At 51.6% G+C, this 13,020-nt stretch overlaps 1 protein-coding gene across 1 annotated transcript in view; it reads left to right on the forward strand.

Annotated features, from left to right (window-relative positions):
• The window catches only part of cntnap2b (contactin associated protein 2b), a 32,146-nt gene extending 19,619 nt beyond the window's left edge, over nt 1-12,527 (forward strand). The window contains exons 15-25 of the mRNA XM_060057895.1: nt 262-418; nt 1,702-1,829; nt 1,994-2,164; nt 2,510-2,728; nt 2,947-3,183; nt 3,893-4,129; nt 4,546-4,679; nt 5,898-5,991; nt 8,513-8,746; nt 10,333-10,407; nt 11,215-12,527. Coding sequence (XP_059913878.1) covers nt 262-418; nt 1,702-1,829; nt 1,994-2,164; nt 2,510-2,728; nt 2,947-3,183; nt 3,893-4,129; nt 4,546-4,679; nt 5,898-5,991; nt 8,513-8,746; nt 10,333-10,407; nt 11,215-11,414 — 1,886 coding nt within the window. The 3' untranslated portion in view covers nt 11,415-12,527. The remainder of the gene's footprint in view (nt 1-261; nt 419-1,701; nt 1,830-1,993; nt 2,165-2,509; nt 2,729-2,946; nt 3,184-3,892; nt 4,130-4,545; nt 4,680-5,897; nt 5,992-8,512; nt 8,747-10,332; nt 10,408-11,214) is intronic.
• Nucleotides 12,528-13,020: the final 493 nt, after the last annotated feature.

A 13,020-nucleotide genomic window follows, 5' to 3' on the forward strand; every position in this document is an offset into this window, starting at 1 on the left:
CCTCCAGCAACGCCTCCTACCGTAACACCCCCCCCCCCCCCCCCCCCCCACGACACACTCCACACCCGTTGGTCCCCCCACACACGACGTCAACGTCAAACACGACGGCGGACCCAATCGGACGCGTGGGATTCACGGGTTGTGAGCTGGGATCCTTGATGCTGGGGAAACTGTGTTGGAAGTGCAAGCGTTCACGTGTGTGCGTGTGTGTGTATGTGTCTGTGTGTGTGTGTGTGTCTGTTGTGGTGTGTTGTACCCCAGACGGCGAGCCGTACACCTGGTGGGTCGGGCGGGCCAACGAGAAGCACCTCTACTGGGGCGGCTCGGGCCCGGGGATCCAGAAGTGCGCGTGCGGGATCGAGAGGAACTGCACCAGCGCCAAGCACCAGTGCAACTGTGACGCGGACCAGCGGCAGTGGTGGGTGGGGGGCGTGGCCTCAGGGAGGGGGCTGGGGGGCTAGCTCATGGCCAGCTGTGACCCTGACCAGAGGCAGTGGTGGGTCTCTGGGGGCTAGCTCATGGCCAGCTGGGACCCTGACCAGAGGCAGTGGTGGGTCTCTGGGGGCTAGCTCATGGCCAGCTGTGACCCTGACCAGAGGCAGTGGTGGGTCTCTGGGGGCTAGCTCATGGCCAGCTGGGACCCTGACCAGAGGCAGTGGTGGGTCTCTGGGGGCTAGCTCATGGCCAGCTGGGACCCTGACCAGAGGCAGTGGTGGGTCTCTGGGGGGCTAGCTCATGGCCAGCTGGGACCCTGACCAGAGGCAGTGGTGGGTCTCTGGGGGCTAGCTCATGGCCAGCTGGGACCCTGACCAGAGGCAGTGGTGGGTCTCTGGGGGCTAGCTCATGGCCAGCTGGGACCCTGACCAGAGGCAGTGGTGGGTCTCTGGGGGCTAGCTCATAGCGAGCATAATATCGCTGGAGGCTCCCTTCTAAAGGGTACCTGCTGATTCAGCGGGGAAACGACACACCTGTCTCGGGCTGAACTGAAGGGCTGTTTATAGGGGGGGGGGCTCAGCCATGCAGCCCCAGGATGAACTAACAGAAGGCGGGGCCAGAGGGTTTATTATGTTATCTCATCGCAAGGACCGCCTCCATTCTGGAAGCGTAGTAGCATTGGAATGTTAGTTATCATGTTTGTTTTTTGGCCATAGTTTTGTACGTTTATTTATTTCATTTGTTCAAATGTCAATTATTTGTCATTATTGGGAGACTATGTTGTGTTTGAGACGGCCACAGCATTTTTCATAAGAGCTGTGGGTATTGATATTTACTGGTAATATTGGTTTATGGATTTCAGATTTAGGATTCTACAGCTCTCTCGAGTCCTAAAGCGGCGGAGTATCGGCAGTCCACTAATCCCGTGATGCCTTCTGATGTAGAAGCCCTGTTCTGTATGGTCAAACTACCGCTGTGTTCGAATCGTTCCCTATTCACTCACTCCCTATTCCCTATATAGTGTTCATGATATAGTGCGCTATTTAGGGAACGCACAAACGAGAATTCTACACTGAAGTCATTTTGCGTCAGTAAAGTGACGTTTATAAAGCACGACCGCATTGCATTGTGGTATACGGGCGTAACATGTGGGGAACACCGTTCACAGACATTCTGGGTCTTTTATGGTCCACTACGTAGTGAATGAGTTTAACCACTGAGCGTTCTGAAGATGGACTTTGACCCCAGCCTCTGTGTGCCCCCCAGGAGGGAGGACGCCGGGCTGCTGGTGTACAAGGACCACCTGCCCGTCAGCCAGCTGGTGGTGGGGGACACGGGCCGGGCCGGGTCGGAGGCCAAGCTCACCGTGGGGCCGCTGAGGTGCCGTGGAGACCGTGAGTACTGGAACGCACCCTGGGCTTTTTGTGTTCATCTTTTGACCTGTACATTTGTATGCATACCTTTGTGCCAATACGTGTCAACGCACGCACGCAAGGACGCATGCACGCACACACACACTCTGAGTGACGATATGCATCGGGTGTGACGTTCCTTCAAGGTGACTTCTGGAACGCGGCGTCGTTCATAAGCCCCGCCTCCTACCTGCACTTCCCGTCCTTGAAGGGCGAGACCAGCGCCGACATCTCCTTCTACTTCAAGACCTCCTCCACCTACGGGGTGTTCCTGGAGAACCTGGGGACCACCGACTTCATACGCATCGAGCTCAAAGGTGGGCGTGCACACACACGCACACGCACACACGCACAGACACATGCACGCACGCACACACAGACACAGACGCAGACACAGACACAGACACAGGCGCACACACACACACACACACACACACACACACACACACACACACACACACACACACACACACACACACACACACACACACACACACACACACACACACATCAAGCATGCATTTCGGCCTCTCCAATATGTCGGCGAGGTCGCCGTACGATCAATATGCCAATGCGGCGTCTACCTAAACGTGTGTATGTCCATGAGGTCAAGGACGTGACCCCCACCTGTCTCCCTCTCCCTCCCCCCCTCCCCCCTCCAGCCACGTCGGTGATCAGCTTCTCCTTCGACGTGGGGAACGGCGGCGTGGAGCTCACCGTGCGCTCGCCGTCGCGCCTCGACGACGGCCGCTGGCACCGCGTGGAGGCGGAGCGCAACCTGAAGGAGGCGGTGCTGAGTCTGGACGGCCGTTACCGTGACGCCCGGCCCGCCCCCGCCCAGGGACACATCCGGCTGGAGCTGTTCAGCCAGCTGTACATCGGTAAGCCCCGCCCCCTGAGCAGGGCAGACGATCAGAGCCACAACGTCACCACTGGGGCAGATACACACAATAGAATAGATTAGGGTTAAGCAAAGGGTTCTATAAATCACCGCATGAACACATTGTAAGCACACAAACTCGTACACACACACACGCACACACATGGACACCGCACAGACACCCCCCCCCATGTAACCATGCCGACCCTCCCCCTCCAGGAGCCTCGGGGGGCCAACGGGGGTTCCTGGGCTGCATGCGCGCCCTGCGGCTCAACGGCGTGACCCTTGACCTGGAGGAGAGGGCCCGGGTGACCCCAGGGGTCAAGCCCGGCTGCCAGGGACACTGCAACCACTTCGGCGTGCACTGCCGCAACGGGGGCCTGTGCGTGGAGCAGTACGACGGGTACTCCTGCGACTGCTCCCACACGGCCTACGATGGCCGCTTCTGCACCAACGGTAGGCTGACGCTCTGTCTGTCTGTCTGTCTGTCTGTCTGTCTGTCTGTCTGTCTGTCTGTCTGTCTGTCTGTCTGTCTGTCTGTCTGTCTGTCTGTCTGTCTGTCTGTCTGTCTGTCTGTCTGTCTGTCTGTCTGTCTGTCTGTCTGTCTGTCTGTCTGTCTGTTTGCTCTCTCTCTCTCTCTCTCTCTCTCTCTCTCTCTCTCTCTCTCTCTCTCTCTCTCTCTCTCTCTCTCTCTCTCTCTCTCTCTCTCTCTCTCTCTCTCTCTCTCTCTCTCTCTCTCTCTCTCTCTCTCTCTCTCTCTCTCTCTCTCTCTCTCTCTCTCTCTCTCTTCAACAGGGGGGGAAATGCTGCGTACAAAATAAGGCCTAACAAGCTCTCGAAGCAAGCAAGAGCTTGTTACCCTCTTTAACCTAACTCCCATTAATCTGTGACATGGGCGTATATCCTCAAGTGTTCACAACCGACAGTAAACTAATGATACCCCTGCAGCGTCTAGATATCTTCTGTATAGATATATGTACGGTATGTATATTAGGGTTAGGGTTAGGGTTATATGTTTGTGTTTGGTGGGGTTTGTGCATGTGTTTGATGCCTCTGGTTATGTGTGTGTGTGTGTGTGTGTGTGTGTGTGTGTGTGTGTGTGTGTGTGTGTGTGTGTGTGTGTGTGTGTGTGTGTCTCTGTGTGTGTGTGTGTGTGTGGTGACAGACGTCGGCGGCTACTTTGAGTCTGGGACGCTGGTGCGCTACGACTTCCCGTCGGCGGCGGGGCCCCCGGCCTCCGGGGCCGCCCCCCGGGGCCCCCAGGGTGCCGCCCTGCTGGGCGAGACCAACCTGACGCGGGAGGAGCTGGTGTTCAGCTTCAGCACCTCCAACGCCCCCGCCATCCTGGTCTACGTCAGCTCCAAGACCCAGGACTACCTGGCCGTGGTGCTGCGCAACAACGGTGAGCTCCAGCTGAGCTGCTAGCCCGGCTCGGTCCAAGACTGAGCTGCTAGCCTAGCTATAGCCAGACCCAGCTCGGTCTAGGATTGAGCTGGGTCTGGCTAAAGCCGGGTAAAATAAAAAAAACTAAAAAAATAAAACTACTCTACCTACTATCCCGCTATTCTATTATATTATTCTTCTACTAATCGTGTTTATGTTTGTGTCTGCCTGTGTGTGTGTGTGTGTCTGCGCGTGTGTTTGTGTTTGCATGCCTGTGTGTGTGTGTGTGTGTGTGTGTGTTTGCATGCCTGTGTGTGTGTGTGTGTGTTTGCATGCCTGTGTGTCTGCGTGTGTCTGCGTGTGTGTGTGTGTGTGTGTGTGTGTGTGTGTGTGTGTGTGTGTGTGTGTGTGTGTGTGTGTGTGTGTGTGTGGCAGGCACCCTCCAGGTCCGCTACAGCCTGGGGGGTCTCACGGAGCCCTACACCATCGACCTGGACCACCGCAACATGGCCAACGGCCAGCCGCACCACGTCAACGTCTCCAGGGAGCAGCGCAGCATCCACCTGCAGGTGGGACGCCGGCACTGCAACACCACGCAACACAACTCAACACAACACAACACAACACCACACAACACAACACAACACAACACCACGCAACACAACGCAACACAACACAACACAACACAACACAACACCACACAACACAACACACCACAACACCACACAACACAACACCACGCAACGCCACGCAACGCAACGCAACGCAACACAGCACAACACAACACAACACAACACAACACAACACACCACAACACAACGCAACACAACACAACGCAACACCACGCAACACCACGCAACACCACGCAACGCAACGCAACGCAACACAGCACAACACAACACAACACAACACCACGCAACACAACACAACACAACACAACACACCACAACACCACACAACACAACACCACGCAACGCCACGCAACGCCACGCAACGCAACTCAACACAACACAACACAACACAACACCACACCACACAACACAACACAACACAACACAACACAACACACCACAACACAACGCAACACAACACCACACAACACAACGCAACACAACGCAACACCACACAACACAACACAACACAACGCAACACAACGCAACACAACACAACACAACACAACACAACACCACACAACACAACGCAACACAACACCACACAACACAACACAACACAACACAACACCACACAACACAACACAACACAACACCACACAACACAACGCAACACAACGCAACACAACACAACACAACACAACACCACGCAACACAACACAACACAACACAACACCACACAACACCACACAACACCACACAACACCACGCAACACAACGGAACACAGCACAACACAACACCACACCACACCACGCAACGCAACGCAACGCAACACAACACAACGCAACACAACACCACACATCACAGCACAACACAACACAACGCAACGCATCACAACACCACACCACACACTGTGGGTTTAACAGCAGAAAGTACATGAGAGTAGTAGAATAAAAGAGATTCAATGTAAAACAAGAATACAAAATAAAAAGATGTACTCAACAGATGTCTGCGTAAACAATAAGCGGATTAGAAATATCGATGTCAAAGAGGTTGTCAACAAGACAGACCGACGGGCTCCACGTGACTGGGAGTGCAGATGTAGTCGGACTCTCAGACCTTTCACTTCAGACCGCAGCTGAAGAGCATCACTGACCCAGTGTGTGTCTCCCCAGCTGGACCACTACCCCGTGTCCACCTACACCCTGCCCGACGCCTCGGACACACACTTCAACCTGGTCAAGACCATCTTCCTGGGGAAGGTGTTCGGTGAGGACGACTCAAATAGCTCCTTCATTCCTGCGCACATCGCTTTTGGAAAAATGGGGATGTTGTTAAAGACATTATTTGTGTAGTACTATAAGTATATAGCAAGTTGGAACTCATTATAAATAATGGCATTTAACACATTCAATGTATCGTTATTATTGTTTTTGGTGTCCTCCAGTAACTTGCTATAGTGATCCATTTTGCTGTATCTCGTACTATTTGTTAGTTTATTTTTATATGTTATATTTTGGTGTTCATTAGCTGCTGACGTGACACTTTCATGGCCCTGGATTAAAGTATAAAGAAGTATTGTAAAACATGATAGTGTATGTAGGCTAAACACATCGACTTCTTGCCCATAAAGGCCAGGTTCAACACCCTTAGAGTTGGTGTAAGTTAAGGGCTGATTATGGTTCCATGTTGACACAACGCAAGGCGTTGGCGGACCTCTTACGTCCTTAAGGACCCCCCTTACGTCCTTAAGGACCCTCCTTACGTCCTTAAGGACCCCCCTTGCGTCCGCCGCCCAAAAATTGTAACCTTCCGTCGAGGTGACGCAGCAGCGAGGGCTGTGATTGGTCCGCTCTCTAAAACCCGACGCAGAACCATAAAGGTTCATGACGGCGTCGAAGCGTCTGCGTGGTCGTTGCGTGAATGTGGAACCATAATCAGCCGTTTAGAGTTGGTGTAGCGAGTGTGTAGGCGGTGACTTAGAGCTGGTGTAGTGAGTGTGTAGGCGGTGACTTAGAGCTGGTGTAGTGAGTGTGTAGGTGGTGACTTAGAGTTGGTGTAGTGAGTGTGTAGGTGGTGACTTAGTGTGTGTGTAGTGAGTGTGTAGGCGGTGACTTAGAGTGTGTGTGTAGTGAGTGTGTAGGCGGTGACTTAGAGTTGGTGTAGTGAGTGTGTAGGTGGTGACTTAGAGCTGGTGTAGTGAGTGTGTAGGTGGTGACTTAGAGTTGGTGTAGTGAGTGTGTAGGTGGTGACTTAGTGTGTGTGTAGTGAGTGTGTAGGCGGTGACTTAGAGTGTGTGTGTAGTGAGTGTGTAGGCGGTGACTTAGAGTGTGTGTAGTGAGTGTGTAGGCGGTGACTTAGAGTGTGTGTAGTGAGTGTGTAGGCGGTGACTTAGAGCTGGTGTAGTGAGTGTGTAGGCGGTGACTTAGAGTTGGTGTAGTGAGTGTGTAGGCGGTGACTTAGAGTTGGTGTAGTGAGTGTGTAGGTGGTGACTTAGAGTGTGTGTAGTGAGTGTGTAGGCGGTGACTTAGAGTTGGTGTAGTGAGTGTGTAGGCGGTGACTTAGTGTGTGTGTGTGTGTAGTGAGTGTGTAGGCGGTGACTTAGAGTGTGTGTAGTGAGTGTGTAGGCGGTGACTTAGTGTGTGTGTGTAGTGAGTGTGTAGGCGGTGACTTAGAGTTGGTGTAGTGAGTGTGTAGGTGGTGACTTAGAGTGTGTGTAGTGAGTGTGTAGGCGATGACTTAGAGTGTGTGTAGTGAGTGTGTAGGCGGTGACTTAGAGTTGGTGTAGTGAGTGTGTAGGCGGTGACTTAGAGTTGGTGTAGTGAGTGTGTAGGCGGTGACTTAGTGTGTGTGTGTAGTGAGTGTGTAGGCGGTGACTTAGAGTGTGTGTAGTGAGTGTGTAGGCGGTGACTTAGAGTTGGTGTAGTGAGTGTGTAGGTGGTGACTTAGTGTGTGTGTGTGTAGTGAGTGTGTAGGCGGTGACTTAGAGTGTGTGTAGTGAGTGTGTAGGCGGTGACTTAGAGTTGGTGTAGTGAGTGTGTAGGCGATGACTTAGAGTGTGTGTAGTGAGTGTGTAGGCGGTGACTTAGAGTTGGTGTAGTGAGTGTGTAGGCGGTGACTTAGAGTGTGTGTAGTGAGTGTGTAGGCGGTGACTTAGAGCTGGTGTAGTGAGTGTGTAGGCGGTGACTTAGAGCTGGTGTAGTGAGTGTGTAGGCGATGACTTAGAGCTGGTGTAGTGAGTGTGTAGGCGGTGACTTAGTGTGTGTGTAGTGAGTGTGTAGGCGGTGACTTAGAGTGTGTGTAGTGAGTGTGTAGGCGGTGACTTAGAGCTGGTGTAGTGAGTGTGTAGGCGGTGACTTAGAGCTGGTGTAGTGAGTGTGTAGGCGATGACTTAGAGCTGGTGTAGTGAGTGTGTAGGCGGTGACTTAGTGTGTGTGTAGTGAGTGTGTAGGCGATGACTTAGAGCTGGTGTAGTGAGTGTGTAGGCGGTGACTTAGTGTGTGTGTAGTGAGTGTGTAGGCGGTGACTTAGTGTGTGTGTAGTGAGTGTGTAGGCGGTGACTTAGTGTGTGTGTAGTGAGTGTGTAGGCGGTGACTTAGAGCTGGTGTAGTGAGTGTGTAGGCGGTGACTTAGTGTGTGTGTAGTGAGTGTGTAGGCGGTGACTTAGAGCTGGTGTAGTGAGTGTGTAGGTGATGACTTAGAGCTGGTGTAGTGAGTGTGTAGGCGATGACTTAGAGCTGGTGTAGTGAGTGTGTAGGCACTGACCAGCTGCACCTCCTCCCTCCGTCAGAGACGGGTGAGATCGACCCGGTGCTGATCGACCGCTACAACACGCCGGGCTTCGTGGGCTGCCTGTCCCGGGTCACGCTGAACGGCGTGGCGCCCCTGAAGGCCGCGCTGCGCCCCGGCCCGGCGGCCGCGCCCGTCACCGCCCACGGCATCCTGGTCCCGTCCAACTGCGGCGCCCAGCCCCTCACCATCTCCCCCCTCGGCGCCGCCCACGACCCCTGGCAGATGGACACCGGTAACACAAGCACGCACGCACGCACGCACAAACAATGATGCACACACACACACACACAAAGGTGCACACACACACACAAAGGTGCACACACACACAAAGGTGCACAGACATGCGGGAGCTTCACAATGGGAAGATAAACTAAATGTGAGATTCAGTCACGTCTATTTTGTTTGCGTTAAACGTAGCACTGACGTCGACTATTTGTGTTTATTCATTTGATTTGTTTAGTGAATTATTTTAATTTTTTTCGTTTAAAAAAAATATACAAACACATAATTTTATTATAAATAAAGAAATAAAAGAAATAATGAATGACTAGCTGCCAGACAATATACTAATCAAGCAGTTACAGGAACTGCATTACAATTAAACTAGTAATATTTTCATGAAATCATGAATAAATAATGTTTTTTATTCATGTTTTTCATACTATTTATATTGGTCCAGACGTAGAGACGCAAACAGATTGTCTAACAGACTGTACACCAGCACAACGACACAACAGCAGCCAACACAACATCTGCAGTAGAGGACGCTGCCGTCTCCCCTGCCCTTGCCTTTTATAGGATACGATACGAGCCTAAGGGTACGATACGAGCCTAAGGATACGGTACGATACGAGCCTAAGGATACGATACGAGCCTAAGGATACGATACGAGCCTAAGGGTACGATACGAGCCTAAGGGTACGATACGAGCCTAAGGATACGATACGAGCCTAAGGGTACGATACGAGCCTAAGGGTACGATACGAGCCTAAGGATACGATACGAGCCTAAGGATACGATACGAGCCTAAGGGTACGATACGAGCCTAAGGGTACGATACGAGCCTAAGGGTACGATACGAGCCTAAGGGTACGATACGAGCCTAAGGGTACGATACGAGCCTAAGGGTACGATACGAGCCTAAGGATACGATACGAGCCTAAGGATACGATACGAGCCTAAGGGTACGATACGAGCCTAAGGGTACGATACGAGCCTAAGGATACGATACGAGCCTAAGGATACGATACGAGCCTAAGGGTACGATACGAGCCTAAGGGTACGATACGAGCCTAAGGGTACGATACGAGCCTAAGGGTACGATACGAGCCTAAGGGTACGATACGAGCCTAAGGATACGATACGAGCCTAAGGGTACGATACGAGCCTAAGGGTACGATACGAGCCTAAGGATACGATACGAGCCTAAGGGTACGATACGAGCCTAAGGGTACGATACGAGCCTAAGGATACGATACGAGCCTAAGGATACGATACGAGCCTAAGGGTACGATACGAGCCTAAGGGTACGATACGAGCCTAAGGGTACGATACGAGCCTAAGGGTACGATACGAGCCTAAGGGTACGATACGAGCCTAAGGGTACGATACGAGCCTAAGGGTACGATACGAGCCTAAGGGTACGATACGAGCCTAAGGGTACGATACGAGCCTAAGGGTACGATACGAGCCTAAGGGTACGATACGAGCCTAAGGGTACGATACGAGCCTAAGGATACGAGACGAGCCTAAGGGTACGATACGAGCCTAAGGATACGATACGAGCCGTGCATTGAACCGATGACTCTGTTTCCCCAGCCGGCGCCGTGTTCCCGTACAACAACGAGATGATCAGCCGCGAGAGACTCGACCACAACTCTGCCGTCATTGGAGGTAATGGCACAACGTGGACTCTGTTACACCGCTGTCAGCAGAGAGCTGCACAAAGAGAGGGGAGGAGGTGCAGACCGCTCCTTCAGCAGCACGAGGTCAGGTCGGCTTATTGATGACAGAGGACCTCAGGAGGCGGTCGTCAGGTCGTCAGGGGATGGAGGACGGAGCTCTGGGTGGAGGTCTGGGTGGAGGTCCGGGTGGAGGTCTGGGTGGAGGTCCGGGTGGAGGTCTGGGTGGAGGTCTGGGTGGAGGTCTGGGTGGAGGTCTGGGTGGAGCTCTGGGTGGAGGTCTGGGTGGAGCTCTGGGTGGAGGTCTGGGTGGAGGTCTGGGTGGAGGTCCGGGTGGAGGTCTGGGTGGAGGTCCGGGTGGAGGTCTGGGTGGAGGTCTGGGTGGAGCTCTGGGTGGAGGTCCGGGTGGAGGTCTGGGTGGAGGTCCGGGTGGAGCTCTTGTGGTGTAGCGTTCAACGTATGGATCCTCCCTCTGGACCCGGGAGGATCCGTACGTTGAATGCTACACCACAAGACCTTTTGCCTGGTGTAGAGCCGTAGCACGCCTGTTTAACTGTATTCTGTGGGGCTAAACACCCACGGCCATTCCCATACCACTATGGTGGTTTGTTTCACGCAGTGAGAATCAAGGTCCTGGCAGATGTGGTGAACGGCTTCACCGATGCTTCTAGAATAGTCAGCGTTCGGATCAAAACAACAAGGCCATCGCTTTACTCAAATCAAAGCGATAAAGGTTAACCTGCCAATAGATCCTTGCTCATGGTCATAACACGAGTGTAATGTCCCGAATGCCCCCCAGGGATCGTTGCCGTGGTGATCTGCCTGGCCCTGGGCGTGCTCGTGTTCCTGGTGCGTCACATGTTCCGCCACAAGGGCTCCTACCACACCAACGAGGCCAAGGGGGCGGAGTCGGCCGACTGCGCCGACGCCGCCATCATCGTGAACGACCCGGCGTTCACCGAGACCATCGAGGAGAGCAAGAAGGAGTGGTTCATCTAGCGCTCCGGGGCGGGGGAGCGAGGACGCCCGGTGACTGACCCGCGGGGAAGCGCAGAGCGATTTATCAAAAAAAAGAAAAAAACGTCAACAAAAAAAATACTGCAACGGTCAAAAACTGCAAAGAAACTGTGGCTTTTCATTTTCTGTTACTCGACGCAGCGGGGGGGCATGAAGTGAGGCGTGCGCCTGCTCCGTGTTCCCACATCCTCCCCGTCTTTAACATACTTCAGCGCCTGATGGAGGAGAGACGGTCCTCCCGCTACAAGTTCCCCGGAGGTTTGAGGAGGTGGATTATAGCAAGTTTTGGGTAAATGAGTTTTATCATTTGTTTTACACTATCTTCTTTAGTGTTCCTAAGGTTGCCACTATTATTTTGTTTTATTATTTATATTTAATTTGGAGTTATTATATCTTTACATGTATTTATTAATGCTAAGCCAATGATTTTTCATAAATCTGCTTTACAGTATTTTTATTACTTTTACGCCTTTTTTTGACAACCTTAATGTGTGTGTGTGTGTGTGTGTGTGTGTGTGTGTGTGTGTGTGTGTGTGTGTGTGTGTGTGTGTGTGTGTGTGTGTGTGTGTGTGTGTGTGTGTGTGTGTGTGTGTGTGTGTGTGGATATTTACCCTGCCCGTCCTCAATGAACTACACAAAAACAGCAGCAAGAAAAGCATATATGTCTTGACAGTATTCTTTGGACTAAGAACGGAACTAGTTAGTACTTCATTCTGGGATATTTTTTTCCATTTCCATAACGCCTGGCAAAGTGTCTTAACGAATAATGAGCTTTGATTGTATGTGGATACGTTGAATGTTTGCATCTTTTTTAAACACACACTACGTATTCTAAAATGTTAATGCCTTTCTTTTTCTTCAGTATTTTTTGTTGCCAAATTGAAGTGTTTTTTTTAAATAACACTGATCATAAACGTTCCCAAGTCCATCAAAATGATACGAGCCTTTGTCGGTGAGGGAAGTAAATCAGTAAGTGTTAGTAGCAACATCTGTTCAAATGCAATGTGTCGTGGTCAAAAACGTGTGCATCCACGAACCTTATGACATCACAGATAAATTGCTTACAACTCATCATAATTACTAAGAGATGAAGTTGATACATGATAATATCGGAGAGGTTTAAAAAACTTTTCTTATTCAAATTTGAGTATCATTATCTTCAGTGCCGTACCCCTGGATGGTATATTTGATTGACAGATGGACTAAGAATCCCCCTTTTGCTTTTGAGATGCAAACGAATGAAACTTTTTGTACGTCTGAAACTCATGTAGAAAAACCAACCTTACAATGTTGGACACATTGACATGTGATTGTATGTTATGTGTATAGCTCACTGCACACTGTCTTTCTCTTCTCTCCACTAAAGTACTAGAGCAGGCTACATTGTCACGCTGGACAGCGGGTGACACATTTCTCTTTCTTCACCCACACGATGTTTATTACAAACGCACTTCACACGTTCATTTTTTACAATCTTTTGGATATCAACGATCATATTTAGCTGCATGCGAACCACGCCTTACATTCCACTGGGGCTGATGGGCTGGTTATAGGCGGGTGCCCAGCCATGACACCAGTTAGACACACT

This window comes from Gadus macrocephalus, chromosome 8 (genome assembly GCF_031168955.1).
Source record: "Gadus macrocephalus chromosome 8, ASM3116895v1".
NCBI lineage: Eukaryota > Metazoa > Chordata > Actinopteri > Gadiformes > Gadidae > Gadus > Gadus macrocephalus.